This window comes from Chelmon rostratus, chromosome 21 (genome assembly GCF_017976325.1).
Source record: "Chelmon rostratus isolate fCheRos1 chromosome 21, fCheRos1.pri, whole genome shotgun sequence".
Taxonomy (NCBI): Eukaryota; Metazoa; Chordata; class Actinopteri; order Chaetodontiformes; family Chaetodontidae; genus Chelmon; species Chelmon rostratus.
This window is the reverse complement of record NC_055678.1, coordinates 15,877,946-15,901,080: the sequence shown is the minus strand read 5'-3', so window position 1 is coordinate 15,901,080 and position 23,135 is coordinate 15,877,946. Positions and strand designations below refer to the sequence as shown.

General features: G+C 43.2%; 1 protein-coding gene across 1 annotated transcript in view; it reads left to right on the top strand.

Annotated features, from left to right (window-relative positions):
* Positions 1-23,135, top strand: part of cacna1g (calcium channel, voltage-dependent, T type, alpha 1G subunit) — a 229,602-nt gene that overhangs the window by 190,270 nt on the left and 16,197 nt on the right. Inside the window, exons 27-30 of the mRNA XM_041963433.1 lie at positions 97-147; positions 17,250-17,401; positions 18,830-18,939; positions 21,213-21,343. Of these exons, the coding sequence (XP_041819367.1) occupies positions 97-147; positions 17,250-17,401; positions 18,830-18,939; positions 21,213-21,343 (444 nt within the window). The remainder of the gene's footprint in view (positions 1-96; positions 148-17,249; positions 17,402-18,829; positions 18,940-21,212; positions 21,344-23,135) is intronic.

Genomic DNA, 23,135 nt, shown 5'->3' with positions numbered 1-23,135 from the left:
CTCTCTTTGACTCTCTGCTGTCTCTAACTCTCCATCCCTCCTTCCTTCCTTGCTTTCTTCTGCTTCACCCTGACTAACACGGTCTCATTCCTCTAGATTTATTGGTTCCTGGGGTGAGTTGGGCCCTCTCTGAAGGCACATTGAAAGGTACAGAGTTTCTAGCATGTTCTGTGTGTCCCTTTAAACCCCCACCACCACCACCACCACCGACCACGACCACCCACCATGGTGGCTAGGGTTCTAAGTTCAATGATCACGGGAGGTAGGGCCCCATCCCGCGTCCCCGCCCCCCTGCCTCTCTCCCATCAGCCCTCAGTCCGCTGGACATGCTGTTACCTGTTTTCTCTGTCGTGGCTTTGTCTTTCACAGCTCCTCCACGCTGTCTGCGATCCATCCACCGTCCACAGCACTGCACCGCTGCACCACCGCCACAAAAGACAAAGACTCGTGTCTAGCTAGGGTGGCAGGCAAACTGAAATGGAGACGTGGTGAGACAGGGAAAAAGTTCTGCAGTCTCATTGTAATTCTTTCAGTAGACTTTTAAACAATACTTTCCAGTTTATTACGCTGTTCCCTTATTTTCATTGTGATGACCATCTTTTCTGTTGGTTGTCATAACACTGTGCTCAACAAAGTAACTGCTGAGATCTGGGAAAACAGTGATTCTGCTACAAAAAAGCATTAGCAGTAAGACTACCAGACAGGTTGTGATGAGATTAAAGCTTGTTTCCTTGAGTATGTGAACATTTTGACCTGCTGGAGGTTCTAGATAAAAAGTCAGGGGCTCACCAAAGTCATTGGAGTTCGTCGACTTGGAACCACAAGTGTCCGTACAGAATTTATCTGCAATCCACTCAGTAGTTGTTGAGATATTTCAGCCTCAACCACAGTGGTGGACGGACTGTCAGACTGATATGGCCCAAGCTCTGATTGCTCAGAAATATCCTTTGAACTTGACTCATGTGCTGTGTGTCTCTCTCATTGTCTGCTCACTGCTGTTACATTAGATCAGAGCCACAGAGATAAGAGAGCTTGATCAGGCTGTACAATGGGTCCAATCTTGGATGAGCAGATCCTCTCTGTTGCTAACTTTCTCTTATGATATCTTCTATTAAAGGTCACTTGGCCTCCATTATAGGGCACTGGGCCACAGAAATTCAATCGAGAACATTCCTTTATTTTCCCACTGAGTCTGTGCTTGACTTAAAAGCTTAATTTAAGACACACATTGCCAAACTAAGAAATCACAATAAATTAAACTGCAACAATTTTTTTTAGCTGCAATCTTCACATCTTAGGCTCCAAATAGCATGTCTCACTTACAACGATGGCTTAAATAGTTTCTTTGGTGGAAAACAATCTATTTCTAGTTTCTCAGATGTGCGTCAGAAGGATACCATTATTAAATCATGATCTCAAATGGAATTAAGGGTCGTGCCCAGCTGCACAAATTTATCTCGACCTAATGGCTGATTTACTACAACACACTGTGCGCAAAGGTCAGAGCGTCACAAGTTGTTATTAAGCGAGACCTCAGCAGGTTTCTTAACAGCAGTTGGCTCTTGTTGGGCATAAAGGTCATCCCGGGGCGGTCCGACTGGTTTGCTGTGACTCCTCATTTCCATGGCAACGGAACGGCTATTGTTATGATAAGTGGGTGAGTGATAACAACCCCTTCCCTAACTCTGCATTGTGAAAGTTTGTGCGTGTGAGTGCTCGTGTTTATGCCTTTTCGGGCACATATAGTGCGAGGTGCAATGTCAAATAGGGGCACGTTCCTAGAGGGCAGACTTGACTGTGCTAGATTGTATTCTCGTGTGTGTCTGAGTGTGTGTGCATGTGTGAGTGTGTCAGGGAGCAGATGGTGGTGGAACAAGTTGTAAAATATGCAGGAGCAGCTCTCATCCCCAAATCCCCACTCTTCTCAGACTGGATGACTGTCTGAGAGGCGAGCGGGACCCCACACCCCTCTGTTGCTCCTGTGCAGGAGGGCGCCGTGTCCTCGCAGTGTTTTGATATTTTTACCCAAAGGTAATAACAAAAGTGCCAAGGACGCAAAACATACACACAAAATACAGCGTCCACACAGTGGGTCACTTTTTGTATTTGTGTTAGCGTGGTCAGCTTTCAGAGAATACGGTGATTGCGTGTGTGTGTGTGGGCGTGCATGTGTACCACACACAGTGTGTTTGTGTGCGAGCATGTGGACTCTTATCTCCTGCTTGCACTGCGCCGAAGCGGTCGTCCCCAGAGGCCAGCAGGAGGAGAGGAACAAAGAGAGCAGAGGAGATGATGGAGGAGGCGCACTAAGATTTTGACTGAGGAGGAGATGTGACACAGGGGTAGAGGGGAGATAAAACTACACAAATGCGCGCACACACACACACACACACACACACACACACACTCCATGAAAAGTTCTATCAGCCTGCACTGAAGCTATTGAGATTACAAACATGAATTCAGGCTGATGCCACAAATGATGACACAAGAACTGACTGCTCTGTGACTTGACTCCCTAAAGAGTCGTGACTTTTCTTCTATAAGTGAAGGCTTTGGGCTAAATGCTAATGTCAACAGCTAACATGGTCATGATGACAATGCTAACACGCTGCAGGTATAATGGCTTCAATGGTCACTCTCTTAATTAAGCTTGTTAGAATGCCTACTTTGCTAATTACCACCATACACAAAGTACAGCTGAGGCTGATGGGAATGCCGTTAGCTTTGCAGGTTGTCAAACACAGTGTGGCAATTCATTACACAAGTAATGCATTACTATATTACTTTTTTATAGTAACAAAGTAATCTAACATGTTGCTTACAAGATTTATTAGCATAGTTACAATATCACATTACCACCATCTATTAAGAATTCAGCAGCTCTCATGATGTCGACCCTGTTAAGATAATCAATGCTGGGTACAAGAACTCATTACGCTGTTGTTCAACAGAGCTGGCGCCAAGAGAGGAACAAAGAGAGCAGAGGAGATCAGTAATGGTTAAACTATAAACCAGCACCGTGTTCTGAACACACACTACTGTACAAACGCTATTGTTAGAATATAAAACAGAACAGAACATTAAGAAACGTCAATCAGAAGGTAAGATAATGTTGCCATAGGGACCAGGTTATGCTGAGGTAGTCGATAGTAACATTATTATTACTAAACACGCTGACGTTTGAACCACTTGTTTCTAGAATAACCTGAATATCGCTGTTGCGCGGTCTCATTATAAATGACACCTCCAGGGGCCTGAAACTTGGGTCCTGACTTTGCTTTTGAAGACTCGTGGCTGAAGCTAAACGCGCTCCAAAAGACTTAAACCCAGCTCTGAGTCACACACACACACATTTATAGAATGGATCTGAAGAAAAGAGACGTGGAAGAGGTTGAAGAAAATGGCTGTAATCGTGAAGACACAAAACTCCACCATACACAGAGGTAGACATGCATGCGCTCTGACACACAATGAGCTACATGCGACCGCGCACACACACACACACACACACACACACACACATACAGACACAGGATGGCACGAGTTCCCCTCAGGGTCAATGCCAAGTGTCTTCCTGTTGGAGTTGGCTTGTTGTGTTGAGTCATGCATTCTGCGGTCAGAGTCAGCTCCTTGTGACAGACACATCAGGGAAAGCTACACTACACTGCACATGATGTATGCGGCAAATTGTAACGATAGTTTCATATTATTCCCTCTTGTTCCACCCTCAGTGAGCTATCAGACAGACGGCACGCTGGATATTTTGACGGACAGCAGCTTGTATCAGGGTAATGATGCTCTCAGTGTTTCTGCACTAGCTTATAGGCTGTTGGCTGATTTGTGCAGTGATAGCAGTATAGGTGGTAGCACTCAGAAACTCTATGTAACCCTTGCAACCTGTATTTGTACAGCCAGTATGTGAAACATAGCTTTGTGAGACGAGATAGCAGCATTAACAAAGTAACCAATGAACTACCCAGCTCATATTATTAATATTTGGCATTTTGACTCCTCAGTAATAATAATCATGTGCCCTGGTGCCATACCATGATATCTTTGGAAGATCTATGAGCAAGTATTTTGGTACCTTGGCGACATTTCATCCTTAAATTGCGAACAGTTACCAAACTTACTCTGTTTCCTGGAAATTATGCTTCCTGCTGCGTTAGAAAGAAATTCTGTTTTGTCAGAAGTGTGATTGCTGCCAGGATTTTGCTTGGTTTGAATGTTTTTTTTTTTGTTTTTTTGTTTTGAAGGGAATGAAGTGCCACATTCGTGGAAGCTGTAGGTGGGTGGTCAGGGTGGAGGGTGGTTCACATCCTGAGTTTCATGTGTGGTTAGTTTTTAGGCAACAAACTCACTTTGATTTAGCTTCGGGAAATATTGTGGTTTTGGCTAAACTAAATGTTGAATTTTTTTTTCAATATTAAACCAGGCCACAGTCTTTCTCTACCAACTTTATCTTTGTTTTAATCCAGCGTCGGTGCATTTAGGATTTTTCTCGTGTAGTATTTTTCTCTGTAATATTTCAGGGTCAGACGTTCATCCTGTCAAGGCTCTGATGGAAAAGAGATGTGTGTGTCACTTGTCTGTCACAGTGCACGGTGAAAGCCGAACAGTGTATAATAAATCAAAGCCTGTAGTGTCGATGACAATCCAATGCCCCATCAGTTCAGTATTTTTAACTGTGTGTGTGTGTGTGTGTGTGTGTGTGTTTGTGTGTGTGTGGGCTCTGTACAGGTCAATAAGGCGTATCATTTATCTCGGCATGTGGCAGGATGCTTTGTGCATGCTTTCATATTGTATATTATTATGGATGAATTTGATCAGATTAGCTCAGCGATTATTAACAACTGAGCTTCAGTGGAGCACCGAACGGTGCAGCAGCGTTGCGTTTCCGTCAAAATGCACACGCTGCTGCAAATTGGTAGTAAAGCTGTGTCATTTCTGGGAGTCAGGGCTCGACAATGAGCTTAGTAAAAAGATGCAACCTTGTATGGTCTTCACTATAAAAGCTGCCGGGTAGTAAGTACAGTAACAGTGACGCACTGTTGCTGCCACTGTGCTACAGCACGTGGGTATTTTAAAATGAAGCAATCATTCTGAGGTTAAAGGAGCAGCTTTCAGCATTCAGTTGAGTGTGTTTATATCCGCATCATACAAATTATGTGAGGTAAAAGTTGTTTAGTTATGTAAAGGTTGTTTGGGTTTAGCCTCCGCTTCGAATTAGAGCCGCAGGACATATTATAATGATAACTGAGTGTAAAAACAGAAGCATTTATGTGTGACTTTTGTTGTGCTGTTTAACACCGGGGGAGAGAGAGCTCGTAAACAAGGAGAGGATGACAAGGAAGAGGAGAGAAACAAACAGACTGAACAAGGGAAGCTAAGAACAGAGGAGGCGTCTGCTAACACAGAGAGCTTCTATGACCTGTGCTGCATTCTTCCGCAGCCTTTTCGTTGAACGTGCTGTGAGTGTATTGTGTCGTAATAGATGCAGCTTTGTGCGCTGAGGATATGAGTGTGAATGTGTGTGTGTGCCGTGTCAGTCAGAAGGCTGTGGCTCTGCCACGGTAACAGATGGCCCTCGACTTTCCAAACAGGCGGAGCAGATCAACGCTGCAGCCCGGGCAGCTCTGTCTGGGTCAGCCCCCACGTGAATTCACTCGATCACATCTCACCCCAAACAGTCATCTTATAGGAAGTGCGTGTGCACGGACAAAAAAATGCGTACGCCTCAAACACAGAGTTTCTGTCACACTGCTTATAGTTTCTTTCCATTTTCACAGTCTTACCAGACTGCAAAAAGGATTCAATTGAATAATTTTATCATTTTTGGCTACAGATCGTAACCTCTTCCCCCCTCTGTTGGTGGTCTCATGTTGTTTGGAAAGTCGCGTATTTAAGTGCTGATTGCCAGTGGTGCTAGGCAAAATAGTCAGACCACATCTTTCATGCTGCTTAATTCTCAAGTGCAGTACATTATGGACCTGCAGTGATTCTGACAGCTTTCTGTAAATCAGCCTCCCACTCAGAGTCCAACAACAGCTCTTCCCTGCTGTTTTTCCAGTCATGGCTTCTGCATGTTACCAAGCTGACTGCACACAGCCAGCGACCACAATCGAAGTGTAACCTTAAAGATTTAGGATGAGGGTTTTTTTATATATATATAAACAAACAAAGTTATATTTACATTCATTATTTCTCACCAAAACACATTGTGTGTATCCTCGAGACCAAACAAACAGGCCAAATGCATTTCCGTCCTCATAAAACATTTGCACAGCCATTTCTGGATAAATCTGAAACCTCCACGGTTTGCATCCATGTCTGCTTAACAGCAGCCTTTTTCTTTCTGGTCTTTGCAGGCACATTGCTACACCTCATGGCTCGTTACCACCAACAGCTGTCGATCAGTGGAATAGTGCGAAACCGTGGACAGGACAGTGTACAGCGTGGCCCGTGTACGGGTGTGTCCTTCTGCACAAAATACTCACAAAACAGGAGCACGGTCTTAAAAATGTTGCTCCATAGCACTGCTAGTGGTCAAAACTCCACACAGCACCTTTAACTCAATGTTACAACTCACCGTATACAATGTGTGTAGTGTGACAAGGGAAGGAAGTGATATCTCCCCTCCCACCACCATTCAGGAACACACAAACAGCTAAAAGCTACCCTGTGGAGCTCTTGACTACCAGCAGCACTATGGAGCGATGCTTTAAGAGTGGCTCCCCGTGTCGTTTGCATCGTGCACTCGCTCAAACACACGGGTGACGTGATGCACATCTCCGTCACTGACACACCGGCTGCTCTGCTGATCGACAGAAACATGGCAATGCACCCGCAAAGGCAGGGAAGAAGACTTCAACCTTCATAATGCACACACAGTTTATGACAAACACTATTGGCCTTCAGCCCGAACATCAGAACATTTCTTCGGAGATAGAGTACTAGAGTTTCCATGAGGTGTTTACATTATTTTGGGCACTCCCAGTAGGTGAGCTCACTCTCACATTCAGGTTCGTGGTCATAGAGGGAAGTCGAGCAAGTTAATCTGGCTGACTTCAGTGAGGACAGCCTGAACTGTTGCCCGTCTTCAATCCTATTAAGCCCATTATGTAATATATTTTTAAGGAGCTTCCAGGAAAGAATCATTTATCTCTGAAACACTCCTTGACTGGATACACTTTCTTCATGAATTCATTTCGTTTCTTTATGCAAATCACAGATATGTACACTGACTAATGTTTAACAAGTAATAAAACAAGTGATGAATTGGCTCCTTTACGAACTGAATTACGGCATGAAAACATCCTCTCATGTTAAACCTAATGAGAATACTCCAATCCTACATTTGGGATTATAGCCTTCACCATAGAAACTTTAATAATACCGAATGCCGGTCAGATTTACTTTGAGGTTCGCGAAGTTGTCCAACCTTTTGAACCTTTTTAATTTCACCAAAATGTATGTAAATCTTAAACTAAGCCATCATGTAATGTAAGTCTCTATATCTCAGGTCAGCCAGTTTTAAAGTCAATAAAAAATAGACGAAGGCTTTAAACTTCTCTTTCATATATAATGGTGTTCTGATTTGTTAAAAATGGGCACTTACAACTGTGCAGATCTTCAAGTCAGCAGCTGATGTGGACAATGTGACTGTTGTATTCTCCAGCTAGATTCATAAATCCTCTTCACCTTGATGTGGGTAAACAAAGTCATTCCCTGTGTTGTGGCTTTAATCTCTGTTGTCAGTACACGGCCAGCAGTCAACGACAAGACGAGGGTAATAGGATCATCTCCTCACACATCGTTTAACCTCGTGCCACACACACGCGCACACACACACACACACCCACACCCACACTCTCACAAACACACACACACACACACAGACATCCAAAAGCATAAGTGTGGTTTTGTGCAAAACAACTCTTTGCATTCCAACTCTGTTCTTCATCTGTTAGCTCACACACACACACACACACACACACACACACACAAGCCGATCTCAGCTGTATCTGGGTCAGAGCTAACAGAGATGAATCTAGCAGAAGTTCCACACTGCCCCTCTTTCTTTCTTCTATTCGCGGTTGTAGAGATGTAATTAATAACAGACCAGTCCTTTAGGAAGAGGGTGTAAAAGAGAAAGAGAGGGAGTGAGAGTGAGAGTGGGGGAAAACTCGCGACACGGTGACATACCTTGGCTAAAAGTCTCAGAGATGCTGCTCGGGGCTGTAAAAGTTTGATGCCACAAGGTGTCGGTAGCAGGTGTTAAGCGAAGCGTCAAATGTGATGAATCTTTCATAGCTTTTGGGGGGTTAGCAGTGTCTGGAAGCCATGTTACTGTAACTGCTCGGGGGCGTGCCAGTGGGTGTGTGTCGGGGTCTCCTGACACGGACCCTACTTCCCGCCCACCAAATAACATCATCTCCTGGACCGCATCAGTAAAGTCAAACTCCGGCCTCATCATGTGTTAATGTTACTCCATCCAGTAAAGTAGCTAACAAAGCTCGTTTGCCTCCTGGAAACATGAAATGCATTAGTTCAACCGTAAATCTGGAGGCATGAACGACTGATGATGGATATATGAACGAATGGGTGACAACAGTATTGTTGATATGCCTGAAAAGGGAAATCAAAAGTAATAGAATTAGTAATAAAGCTCATTCATTTCCAGAAGACAATGTTCATTAATAATTGCTTTAACTGCTGTGAAGGAACATACGGCGCAGTCAATACTCATGTGATTGAAAAGCTGAAAGTCATTTATGGGAGGAAAAACCGCCCGAACAACACCCGCTATGAATGTTTCATGTTGGAAACTTTCTCTATGAATATTTCATATACAGAAATGTCAAGAGCAGCACAGAGCAGAGTGGCAGACAGGCTCATGCTGTAGTGCTGCCCTGCTGCACTCTATGTAGTGATGAAAGGGACATGAGGTGGAGGTCTCTGTGCAGGGGTCAAGATCAGGTGTTCAGTACAAATGCTGAAGTGGCAGAGCAGCTGTGTGTGTTTGAATCAAGCTGGACATCACACACATTGTTGCGTCGGATTGTTGGACTGATTATAGTTTTAATTTGGGTACCACAACTGAAAAGACCAACGCTGACCTCCTCTGCTTCAGTCTTGGCCAGCTGCAGGTGGAAATTCGTCGATGAAATCTAACAACGTGTCGCGTTGAAGGACTCTAATTTGATTCGGTTTGTTTGATTTTTACAACTGGACTCGGGATTGTTAACGTCAAGTAGCAGGAGAAATGATAGCCTCACGCCACTAGGAGTCTACAGCGAGGCCACCAAGACAGCATGCTAAAATGCTAACACACTGATGTTTAGCTGTTTAATGCTAAAGACAAAGTATAGCCGAGGCTGATGCGAAAGTCGCTAGTTTCGTCATTTAACAAAAACATTTGAGCTGATGGTGACAGTTGATTAAAAGTTGAGCCATCACAAGAGTTTGCTGTCTGTCCTGAGGGGACATCGACGAACTCTCATGGCAATTAGTCCAGACGCTGCTGAGATATTTCACTCGAATGTCAACCTCCTAGAAATCCACCCTGTATTTCTCAGTACATTTCACTAAAAAAGAAAAAAGCAGCCTCATAAGCTCTTTCTTTAACTTTTCCACACAATTTCCAACACATATATTTATATTATATGCAAAGAGACAAATCTGGTTTTGATGGACGTCTGTTTCTGTTGATAGAGGAACTCGTGAGAATTCTTGTTTTCAGCAGATTTCGGGGTTTGCCCAGGTGACTGTAATTATAGTCTAAATGATGTCCAGTGTGTTGTCCTCTGTGTTTACTCAATCATTTGACATGTGCTCCTCTCTGACTGGCAAGGCTAAACAATCAGTGCATGTGGGTGGAAATAGACTGGAAACGGTCATCGTGTGTGGGGTGTCTAGTCTTCATAGATTTCAGTAATCTTAAAATCTGCTCTCAGGTTTAGGGCCAGGCAGAAGGATGATACAGGATTTGATAGACAACAACATTTATTTTTACTATCTTATATGTGGTTTATAGCTTCAAATGGGTTTTAACTGAAAATCTTGCATTAAATATTCTAATATCAAATTTAAGCTATAATGTGAATGAAAGGCCTTTAATCATAAAAGGCTAAGACATTAAAATGATCTGTCACTCGAGGACTTCTTCTTTCCCGTTGTAGTAGTTGAGGAAGACTGTGTTAATAGAGAGAAAGGAAAGGGTAAAACGCTGTGTCATTATACGGTAAAAAAAAAAAAAAGAAGCTTCCCATCGGTCTGCACCTTGTCATCGCTGTTATTCCTGTTTCTCCGCCCTCCACTCACGCCGTCCAATCGCTTGCCTTCACCATTCAGTCCCCCATTTCAAGTGGTCCATCCTGCTCAAGTATGACTCAGAAAGAGGTGTGTCAGTCTACCATGTGAACCAGCACAATGTGTGTTTGTGTGTTAAAGAGTGCGGCTGTGTGTGCGTGTGTGTGTGTATGTGTGTGTGTGTGTTATCATGCACTGTCATTTAAATGATGTCATGTTTTCTTCTTTCTTTTCTTCTGGACTCCTCAATTTGCTCTGCTGCTCCTCTCTGTTACTCCCCACCTCACTTCATTTCTCTTTTTTGTGGTTTTTGTCTGTTTTCTCCCTGTACCTGTGCCTCTTTCTCTCTGTTTGATATTCAAGCCAGGCAGCAGAGCATTCGGGAACTCCAGTTAATTCTTATTTTATTATTATTATTGTTTTACGGTAACTGTTTATGTTGACAGTTTTTTATTCTTTTTAATTCTTTTTCTTTTAGACTCAGTGTTTGCTGGATTTAAAAATTGGACATCCAGTCCGTGACATTGAAGGCTGACACATTTTTCCTGGCAGACACTGAGTCTCAAGGTTTACTACTGAGCCATTCACCATGAAGGACAGGGGCATAAAAGCAGCAGCCGCATCCAACCAAAGTAAAAAATAAAATATAAGTGTTTCTCACCGACATTTTACTCATTTCCATCCAGATCTGTTACCTTTAAAAGTGCACTGTTGCTGCTTTTACGGTCCGTGCCCTGCTCTTCCTTTCACAGCCATTCTTTTTATCATGCAGGATCCCTTCTAGTCCCTGCATCTCCTCTATTCCCTTCAGCCATACCAATCCACACTCCTCACCCCAATATTCCAGTCATCTGTAAATCTCTGATGGAACTACCAGACCCACAGAGCCTTCAGACACATTGACAGGAGACCCAGAAAGGCAGAAACCATTGCACTAATGAATCAAAGTCACAGCGGTGTCTCGTGTCGTTTTGAGATTCATGGTCAGGCCTCCTTTTCATCGGAGTAGCTGGCACAACATCCTTCCCACGTCACGACCTTCTGCCGACACCCTCACGTGATCACCACATTCTGGACAGCCGCAGGTCCACTGTGTTCCAGACCCATTCTCCACATATCCAATCCAACCCACACAGCACAGCCCCACTGCTCTGCTGTGCTGTTTTACTCATTGGTCCCACAACCAAGCACCCTTACTGTGTCTGTATTTCCCAACAAAGACCGCCTCGGAAATGTACGCATTATGTTTTTGAGCGTGGCTGCGTCCAAAAGCAACTCCCAGGCCGAATCCTCAGCCCCTCACATCCTCACCTCCAAAAGCGAGCTGAGGGTCCATGAAGGGGAAGGTGAGCGGACTGGAAGGCAGAAGGAGGAATGCGGCTCTTGGGGTTGTTTTTGGACAGGGAATTATTTATTATGTCTTTTGTGTGTTTTTTTTTTTTCTTCTAACACTGTTTTTCCTTTTTCATGTCTGTCAGACCCCAGGCAGATTTTCAGCTGGGGCTTTAGATCTCCTTGCAGTCGGTGAAGTCGCTCAGTAAAGCAAAAACCGAATGTCCACAGGATCCAGCTGCTTTGCATTCCGGTTGCGTTGTGGCTCAGTTGCGTCTCCGTCGCCGTTTCCTCGGGAAAGCTTTCAGAAGTGGAGCGTCTGTTCTGCAGCAGCCACATTTCTAGTGCAGTTCAGGACTGTTTTTCCTTGACTTTTTGTGTTGTACTGTACACGTTTGCAGCTCATTTAGCTTTGGGAGCAGATGCTTAGTGGGTGTACTTTAATTGGTTTAATTACTGGACTACCCCACGCCTGAATAGTGCATAACAAGTAGCCTACATTGGTAAAATTTTTAAAGTCATATTTTTCTCTTAGTTTTAACTCTCTGTCCCTCATTAATTTGTCTTGGGGCTTTTGGAGAACAACAACAGATCTGCAAAATGAGGGTCAGGAGCTGTTTGATGTTAAGAAGACAAGCTTTTGTCCCCAGCTGTGATCACTCATTTTAAATGTCAGTGATTCTATTATAATGATTTAAATAATGACTTTAACAGAGCTGGGAATGACAGCTGGTAGTATGTATGAACTGCGATTAAAGGTGGGGGTGAGTCATTCTGGAGAAATTTTATTGGTATTTGCCGAAAAAAAATCCACTTTTAAACAAAGTGTTGTACTTCTCCAGCCAATCAGCAACAGGTGGGATAAGAGGAAGGGGAGGTGAGCTGGAAGGAGTGATGTTAACAATTTTCTTTCAGAATGACTCAACAAGTACAGAAGTATGTAAATGAGAAACGACTATATTGTCAATAAGGCTTTATTAAAACACAGTATAGGCAATCACGGGGAGGAGAAGAGGACAGAAGGCTTTGCTGTAAAGTCAAACCCAGAAACAAATGAAATACATTTGTTACTAAATATTGATTTTAAGTCAATTTCCAATAAATAATGGCATGTTTATACATTCACAAGAGAATGTCACGCCACAAAGATACAAAATTAGAGCCGGCGTGTAAAGATGGCAGCGGAAAACAAGAGCAGCGAGCGAGACATTCCAGCCATGGAGCTGGTGGACGTTGCTTCACCGGTTAGAATAGCAGGTCATCTCCTGCTGCTACGCGATGCAGCCAGATCCTGTGGACACCGGCCAGAAAGAGTGTCAGAAAATAAAGTGCATTCATTCCATTTGGATCACAAACAAATGGACTACCTCCGTACAAATATGTAACAAACATGAGATCTAAGTTCCCGTGAGATGATTGTCCTGGATGGTCTGTTGTATGAGTTGGTTTCTGATATGAGGATGGAGACACAGAAGGCAGGTATTGTGACCTGCACTGAGAGGCTGGCAGGTCGTGACGCTTCTGTGCCTTTGCATCCATCCTCAGTCCCTTTCAAAGTGATGAGAGCTGAGAGAGAAGGCTGCCACATCAGTGAAGGAGGGGGTATATGTATACATATTAAATATAGTTTCTTGCACTATATTCAGTGCACTATATATAGTTCACTGACTGTCTTTCTGTTGCTACCTTGCTCAAAGGATAATCATTTCGATGCCAGCATGGACTCCAAGCAGGAGCAGCATAAACTCCATTCCTCATTAAGAGCAAATCTCCTCTTTTCTCTGTGGAGGAGAAAAGAGAGCAGTGGAAGTGAGAGCAGGAGAGTTGGGGCACCCAGTGCAATTTAGCTTCCTAAACTTTCACCTTTTCTCCCCTCGCTTCATTCCCTTCCCTCTCCTCTAGAGACTAGTTGAGCTTTAGCCAAAAGGTTTCTGTCTCTCACTTTCCTTTCATTTCTTCTCCCTTATCGCCCTGTCTCTTGTTCGGCCTTGGACTCTTTGCTCCATCCATTATATTAAGGGTAATGCTTACTTACTTCCTCCAATTACTTTTTTTGGGAGAAAGTGAACTATCTAGCATTCTCACTTCAGCTATCCAATGCTATATGACACTGTTTTTCTTGGCCCAGTATGGAAACATATTTTACTGTATGGTAATGTACAACCCTGAAAGTTGCCCTGCATATAAAAGAAAACAAAATAAAAACAGAATGCAATCATTTACAAATCCTTTTCGTAACAGAATGTGGTTTGGTATTGTCTTGCTGGAATAAGCAGTTATGTCTCTGAAAAGGATGTTATCTGGGTGGCAGCTTATGTTGCTCCAACACCTACTCAGCATTAATGGTGCCTCACAGATATGCAAGTTACCCATGCCATGGACACTAATACACCCTCATACCATCACAGATGCTTTTTTTTTTTTTTTTTTTGATAACAATCTGGCTTTTCCTCTTTAGCCCTGAGGACACGATGATGATTGGACATTGGACAAGTCTTTTTTTTTTTTTTTTTTTATCTCAAACAGAGAAAGGATCTTTTCAGTATTCACACATGGCCAGTGTCACATCAGCACAGTTCAGTAGCATGTTTTTGGTTTTTTGTGAGTTTTTTATTTTTTTGTCCTGGCAAAACTATTTGAAATGTGGACTTGTCAAACTGCCATGTCGGTTTTTAATGCAGCACCGCATGAGGGATCACAGACGCTCAATGCTCTCAGCCTTGCCTCTTATGTGCAAATATTTATCCAAATTCTCCCAATCTTTTGATAATGTTATGCATTGTAAATGGTGAAATCCCCAAATCCCTTGTTATTCTTAAACTGTTGGGTTATTTGCCGATGCAGTTTTTCACAAAGTGGTGAACCTCACTCCATCCTTGTCCAATCATGATACTATCACCTGTTACTAATTAACTTTTTTTTTTGTTTGTTTACCTGTTGAATGTTCCAAACAGGTGTTTTTGGAGCGCTACACAACTTTGCTCCTGTCCCAACTTGTTTGAGACACGTTGCTCCATCAGATTCTGAATGAGTGTATATTTACAAAAAAATCAAATCTAAAAGTTTATCAGTTTGAACTTTAAAAAAGTTTGTCTTTAGACTGTATTCAATTGAATATAGGTCAAAAATTATTTGCGAATCATTGCATTCTGTTTTTATTTATGTTTTACACAGCATCCCAAGTATCAGGGTTGTAAATGGGACAGCAGGTATGCTGATGTAGGAAGAGAAAAAGTTGGATATAGCAGCATCTTTTGCAGCATACTTAAATGAATGCGGGAGTATAGAGGAGGTGAAACAAAGGGACTACTGTTATGTGTGTGTGTCTGGTCACTTTGGCTCAGCATGCACCTGCAGACAGTAAGTAGAACAGAGTAAAAACAATGTTTGCTTATCCAAGGATGATGGATGATCTTATAAATAGGAAATCCCAGTGAATTAAGCTGTTGCATCTCACAAGGGCTACCCTAACTGCCCTGATTCAAAGGCATGTGCCCAGACTTCCCCAAGACACTTTAAGACTGCTTTATCACTCTCTACTCAGTGGGCCAAATGGTGAAGTGTCCAGAAGTACAGCCTCATTTATAACATGCAGCTGACAAGATGAACAAGTGTTGTTTGGAGACAGCTCCAGGGCCTGAGGTGCTGAAAAGCAAAGCAGGTGACTGAGTCTGTCATCCTGTTTCAGTGCATTTATTTGAAAAGTCAGACCAAGCACACCAGAAGACACATTATTTTCACTTCCTGGCACGCACTTCTCTGTAGGAGTTCAGGAGCAGTCAAACTCCAGCACTGGCTGCCCTGTGATTCAGCCAGCACCACCAACCCCCCTGTTGTCAATATCAATAATTTCCAGCAGGTGCAAAATTAGCTCTCAGCACAGATTTTCCTGAACAAAAATATTGAATAATTAACTTGAAGGCACTCAGCAGAGCACAGACCTCAACAACTCTCCAACTTGCAATGCTGTAGCCAGGGCCATTATTTACCAGCAGAGACAACCAGGATTTATTTTGAAAAGGCTTACAATAGAGACAGGCTTTTATTCTTAATGTTCAACTACTTCAAGTATTTTTTTTAATCAAATTTTGATCAGGCACCTCCTTATTTTCTAGTCTGCACCCAGTTTTGATTTAATGTTTGCTGTTATGCCAAGTCAAATTTTGTTTACCATGTTTAGTCAGTACAAAAAGTACTGATGCTCTGCTTCTCTTTTTTTTAAAAAATGCTGGAGTGCCCATGTAATAGTAATAGTGGTCTTAGTAAGAAATGTAACACTTCCTGCACGGAAATGTCACATTAAAACCCTTACAGCAGCTCATAAGGTATCATTTCCATCATTTTCAGGAAAGAAAAGGTCGAGTTCGGATCAAATGGCTAAATGAAAGCAATTGAAAATAATTAGTGAATAAAAAACAGTGCAGTGGAAATGTACATTAAGCTAAATTTACCTTAGACTTTAAGAATATTCTGGGCTCTCCATTGATAGTTAGTGTGGAAGGGTTTGTGGAAAGAGATTAATTTCAGTCCCTAAAGATGCAGATACAGTGTATGTGTTTAACATCAGCCATGCATGGGTACTTACTCTTAGCTGACTCAACTCTCCTGTCGAATTCCCTGATCTATGTGGAGTTTCTCCGATACGACAGGGAAACCACTAGGCACACGCTATGAATTGCGCACACACATACACACTCGTGGGGATTGTTCCAGCCCAGCACAGCTGCAGCCGCAGCAGCACACCTGGGCTAATTGGGCAGAGAGGGAGTTTTCCCAACACCCAAAGGACTTCTGTCTTTTGAGTGTGCGTCGTGTGTGTGCTTCGCCCCCTTTTCCGTGTGACCTAGAGCCTCTCCTTCACTGATGGAGTGATAAGGTGATAGATGGAGCGAGCTTCCTCTCTCTTCCCCATCCTAACTCCCAGCCCATCCATCCATCCCCTCTGGGTGGAGGAAAGAGGTGAGGATCAAAGTGATGGATGAGTATGGAAAACTTTTCTCCTGCGTTGTGTTCTTTTCCTAAGAGGAGGGAAGTGAAAGGAATAAGGGGAGGCTGAGTCACCTGATGATCAGAGAGAAGGAGAGATGGCCAAATCTCCAGACCAAAATATCCTCCTCCATGGAGTCTCTTACGCACACACACACACATACACAAGCACATTGAGCAGAGCTGTAGCTCTTATCACACTCACTCAGAGATCTCCTTTGAATAATTGTTGATCCGAGGAGAGGTGATTTGATTTGATTAGTCATGACTGCAGACCACAGGAAGGCTTGGCTGGAGTCTCTCTTTCTCTCTGTCCATCATCTCATCTGCCTCCCCCTTTTCTAATCTCTTCACATTTCTCTTTCCATGTTTTTTAACACCACCCTGAGTGACACATTTAAATGTGCAGGAGGGTGTTGTTGTGTTTTACTAACCGCTCTTTTTAAAGCATCTTTGGTGGCTCCACTCCTCAACACAGCAGGTCTACTGTACAGTGTCCCGGTATATTACCTCTTATCTCACTTTTTGAACGCCACCTCCTCCCCCTCCTCCTCCTCCTCCCTTCCCATTACCCCTCTCCCTGCACCCCACCCCCAACTACTTCCCACTTCCAACAGAAGCTCAGAGTAAGCCCTACTACTCCGATTACTCCCCCACCCGACTGCTCATCCACAAGATGTGCACCAGCCACTACTTGGACCTGTTCATCACCATCGTCATAGGGCTCAATGTCATCGCCATGTCCATGGAGCACTACCAGCAGCCTGAGGTCAGACATGGGGGGATTACAGTGGTGTAATGATAGCCCCCCTGCTTCAGATGTTAAACTTGTTTTCTATGAAAATGATCACATTTAAGAGGTACTAAAAGTTGGCCATTAAAGGCTTTGTTCTAAAAAGTATCAGTATCTATATTGGCTTGTAAAATTTAATGTCATTGCAAGATTAGTTTTAATCTTCCGAGAACAGCAGGTTTATGGCTTTAGAGAACTTCAGATAGTGTCAGGTACATGAGCTGTGCCAATGCTGTGATAGGTCTTGAAACAAGCATGAGAAAGGGATCAAGTCAGCAGAAAAAGAAACGAAAGTAACATAAGAATTGTAAAAGCCTGGTGAGAAAGGCAACGGTGAACTGTAAAAGGGAGGTCAAAACAAAAAATATGAGATTAATACACAGTCAATAAAAGAGAAAAAGACATATTAAAAGGATTTAAAATAGTGCTTCAAACTGAAGAAATTTCAAATTTTACCCATCTGATAAACCCAAAAGGTTATACATATCCAGAACCAACGTCTGGTTTGGATACCCTGGATTTATAGCCCAGGCAGGGCTTCCAGCTGGGATTTGCCTTCCACTCATTTTAGGAGTATTCCCATTGCTTTAACACATTGTTGAACACCTGCTTGATCAGAACGTTGAGGTGCAGGTGGAACAAAAGATGGCTGAGGGAGGAGGAGGGACAGATTGTATTTAGCAAGAATCCACGAGAGTAAAAGAGGCAACGAGATGCAGCACAAAAGAGAGGAGAAGCAACCGAATAAAAGATGAGAAGAATAAAAGGTTATAGGTCAGATGAGGTGGTAAAGCATGGTGGATGGGAATGGGGTAGATTTGGAGGTAGTAAGGGATGTAGCACGAACTGGAACTGGTCTTGAGTCGATGAATTGCCACCAGCGAGGATTTACTGAAATCCCCGCTGACCACCAGTTCTGTCCCTGTCTCGCTGCTAAAGGTCAGTTTTTACATGCAGATGGGCGCTGAGTTCTCCCGCAGGCGAAAATGGACACTCTGATTCTAATGGCCTTTTCACAGAGAATGAGGGAGGGCAGGAGTGGAGGGCGATGTGAGTGATCTATTAATGGAATGGCTAATTCAGGAGAAGAGGACGGTACGGTACAATATGGACCATTTGGTTCGTCATGCAAAGACTGCCGATGCAGGAAAAATGTATATTTACACAGAAAATATCCACCTAAGATTGTTTTCCTTTGAAAACGTGGAGAAAATCAGCAACAGGGTGAGATCATTTCATTGCTTTTCAGTGCAGTTTCAGCACATTTCATTAAATGAGTGGCGCTGAAACCCACGGCTTTCTCTGAGAGAGCAGTAATAATGTAATGGTAGCTCTACTGCCTTGTTAAGATGGATGCTTGTGCAGGTTATTAATCTCTAAAATGACTCTCCCCGACATCCTCAGGAGTTGACCGAGGCATTGAAGATCTGTAACTACGTCTTCACCCTCATCTTTGTTCTGGAGTCCGTCTTCAAGCTGGTGGCCTTCGGCTTCCGACGCTTCTTCAAGGACAAGTCAGTATTTGAATAACTGCTGTGCTCCCCATAGTAATGACCTTTCCCAAACCTCCTGGACACAGATCAGACAGAAATCCTGAATAAACATTTACCTCCCAGTTTAGAGTTTTGACATTTTAGTGGATGTGATATTGTAATGGATTGGTGGTTAAAGGTGCCGTTTTTTAACCTCTGAGTCATGTGGAAAATCTGAGGCAGCATTCAGAGAGCTTAAATGAGCTTTTTCTAAGGTGCGCCAGTGGATGGTTCTCAGTGAGGCCTGTATGAATACAAACGGCCTCGTTAAACACTCATAAAACACGCTGCCTTAGATGATTTCATAGCTCAGAAATCCCTGGCGTCCCGCTGAAAACCGCACAATAATGCACAAACACATCACGATAGCGCAAATGTAAACTAGCACACATCACGTGCACATGAATACACGCACTCGCACACACACACCTCAGTGGAGGCATCGTGTTTTTGGACCAGAGCTGACCACCAAGTGCTCCATCGTGTCCATTCCCTTTGCCAGAGTAGACCATTATCCTTTTTGGATTTGGCAGCGGTCCAGTTTGATATTACACACACACACTCACACACAGGTACACACAAGCAGATAAACATAACATTTAGCAAAGACCTCAAGGACTCATGTGGCAATCTAATTGAATTTTACATTCATTTTATCTGTTGATTCATAAACTTTGAGTATCTAAATGAAGATTTGAGGGATAAGCTACAGAGTGGACTTGTGAACTCGGAGAAAGCTCGCTCATGGAAAAGAAACAATGGAAATTGACAAACCTGATAAGTACGACCACCCACCCACAGTCTTCACTCACTTTTTACACGCTCATTCTGCTCCAAACATTTTGTTCAGTGCACATTTATTGCACAGGGGCTGGGAAATTAGATTTGGTCCCAGCACAGTCAGGTCACAGTATCTGGGAGAGAAAGTAGATTCCCAATCTGAGTGTACCTATCTTTACGATATATACTAAAATAAAATGATGCCATTGCTTTTTTTAAATCTGCCTCATAACACTGAAATAGTCTCCACGTTCCCGTGCCTCCAGAAGGCGATCCATCTCTACAATTAAAGTTTATGTGATTAGTTAATTGTGTATAAGTAGGGTTTTGGCTTTATTCTATAATCTGGATGATTACAGTGTAAATATCGTGTAATTTAATACACCGCCTCTGTTTGTCGCTGTGAATGAACATATATGTGCATTTATACAACAGATTGAGTTATTTCAAATCAACAGGACCATGGAGAAATGTGATTAGTGAAACACAGAACTTTGTTATATCCCTGACAAAGGTCTGATGAGCTGGACTTTACAAATAAACCAAACCACACCAAAACCAACATTTTCTCACTATAGACTTGCACATACTTAAAGGAACAGTTTCATATTTGGGAAACATTTGTTTTCTGAAAGTTATATAAGAGCGTAGATACCATTCTCATGTCTCTGCCAAAATATGACACTAGCTTAGCATAAAAACTGCTGCCAGCTGCACTGGCTCTTTCTTAAGGCAGCAAAATCTACCAAATACCAGCACCTCCAAAACCAGTAATTAAAGTCTCATTATATATAGATATACATCATTCTGTCTAATTATAGCCACATTATATCACATTATATCTTGCCACATTATATCTTGCCACCATGAGGTTGCCAGGCAATCAGTGCAGACTCAAGGAAGTCACTGTGCCCGGCCAAGAAACAGTCTGGCACATAACTCCCCTGTAAAAGTGCACTTTGTTCCTTGTGTGGATTAAACCAAGTAGACGTAAAGTGTTCATTAATGAGCTTTAGAGGTGCTGGTAGCTGGATTTTGTTTGAAGAGAGCCAGGCTTCCAGTCTTTATGCTAAACTAAGCTAACTTCTTCTCTGTGGTATCGATCTTCATGTACTGACTCTGGACAAAGGAAACTCTTTCAGATAATACGAAAAGTTTAAAGTACAGGTGTTCACCTGTTTGTGTGCTTAGGTTTGTGAATGGCGGGTGCTGAAAAACGTCAAGCTATTTGTTTTGAAGTCAGCATTGATTTGTCATGTCTAAAGTAATCAGACTTGTGACTCTATTCTGACTCAAGTCCAGGTGATTCGATTGGAGTTGACATCTCTATACTTGAGGAAATTATTTATCCAAAATGGCTGATTTTGTTGATTTGTTTAGGTCAATTTTTGCAGCCAATTGCATTCCAGGTTTCAGCGCGGGAAGCTACCTGAGTCCACGTTAGGAATTGCTGAAGTGTGTGTGCATGTGTGCAGGTGGAACCAGCTGGATCTGGTCATCGTGCTGCTGTCCATCATGGGCATCACCCTGGAGAAGATTGAGGAGGCTTCTCTGCCAATCAACCCCACCATCATCCGCATCATGAGAGTGCTGAGGATCGCACGAGGTACGACCCCCCCGCCCCACGTCCTGCCTGTCCGTCCATCCATCCCAGCCCCTCCCCAACACGCTGTCTCACAGACACGTACACACTCTGGCCTCCATCGCGGGGCTGTACTTTTAAGATGCCTTGTAAAACATCCACGTCCCTGGGACTCCCCTCTTTGTCATTTTTGCATGGCAGGTCTCCCAGCAGGGTCCGGGCTGGGTGTGAGTCGAGCAGATGGCGCCGAGAAACACAGTCAGCTGACAAATACGGCATCGAGAAGGAGCAGAGAGAGAGAAAAAAGTATAGAGACATAGACTGAGGAAAGAGAGAGGTGAAGAAAGATAGGTGTGGGTGGGCTAGAGCCAAGACACATTATGACAGTAAGTGAATTAAACTGTGAGGGGCCGAGGCTCGTATGAAGGGACTAAATGAGAGGAGAAAGGGATGAAAGGAGAAATAAAAGGAAGAGGCAGGGTTGATGACTACCTGGTGACCTGAAAATAGATTAGAAGACGATGGTAAGAAGTTAGAAAGAGGAGCGACTGATGTTCGAGTGAGAAAAGCTGAGGTGACGTGAATGAGGATATTGAGAGATAAATGAACGGAGGGAAGGTACGCTGGTGGGTGAGAGAGACAGAGAGCATACAGCATTTCTGGAGAGAGAATAAATGGCGGGAAAGGGCGGAAGAGAAAGGTGGAGTTAAAAAGATGGGGTGGCTTTGGCAGGAGGGAAGAAGAGGAAGTGGAAAAGCTAAACTGCCCGTTGTGCTTCAGGCTGATTACTTGTCCAGGTAATTAAAGATAAGAGAAGACTGGAGAGGAGGAAACATGCGGAAGAGGTGAGGAGAGGAGAAGATAAGACAGGCGCGAGGGAACTTGTCTGTTTTGTCTGATTACTAGATGTGCAATAAAAGAAGTAGCGTGAAAGCCATTGTTGATCACTGTCACACAGAGATCCAGGCATGAACGATCTTTGTGTGCCATGTGTGTGTGGTGGGTACAGTAAGTGGCTCCCCTTTCTATCTGGCACCACCATACATCTCATATTCAGCCTGCGTAGATGTGATTTGGCTGGATTACACACTGGCTCCATCGTAATCACATTTGATCGTCCTCGCCAGCGTTCCATGTTCTGCGAATGTTTCTGCTGTTTACACTTTAATTCTTTTTCAGCAGCCTAACTATAGCTGGTCTGGACTGTTGGAAGTACAATATGTATATCGTAGCACATACTATTTATTAGCACATACCCCTCAGACTGTGCAATGCAATATGTATCATGTCCTGTGTACTTTGTCAATTTCTTATTTAGCGCTTTTGTTATTAAAAAGGAAAAAAAGAATACAGTCTGATCGAACGTTAAGCGGTGCAACAGAACTACGGTAACGAGATAGTGAGGGAGTGTCAGTCAAGCCCTGTCTGTGTCCCGATGAGACGTCCGTTCAGGCAACAAGTGAAAACACCTGTGTGAGTGGAGTTTGGGTGTGAAGGGGCCCTTCACAAACCAATGCGTTCTATATGCTGACATGTCTCAGCTAAAAAAGCTCCAGTGTAAACATTCAGCTGCTTCGGTTTCAGGATCCTGATACTGTGCTTTCTTACTTCGAGCAGAGTGGATTCATCATTATTAGTGTAATTAGAACCTTAGCTTTTTGTACTATGACAACTCAAAAGGGCTGTTATCTTTGAGAGATATGTAGTTAGATTTGATAAAAATGATTATTTTATTGTTTGGACTTTTTAGTTGCGCCCACCATGCAGTGTACAGAATAGCAGCAGCAGTTTTCCAGCGGCTGTTTGATTAGATCTG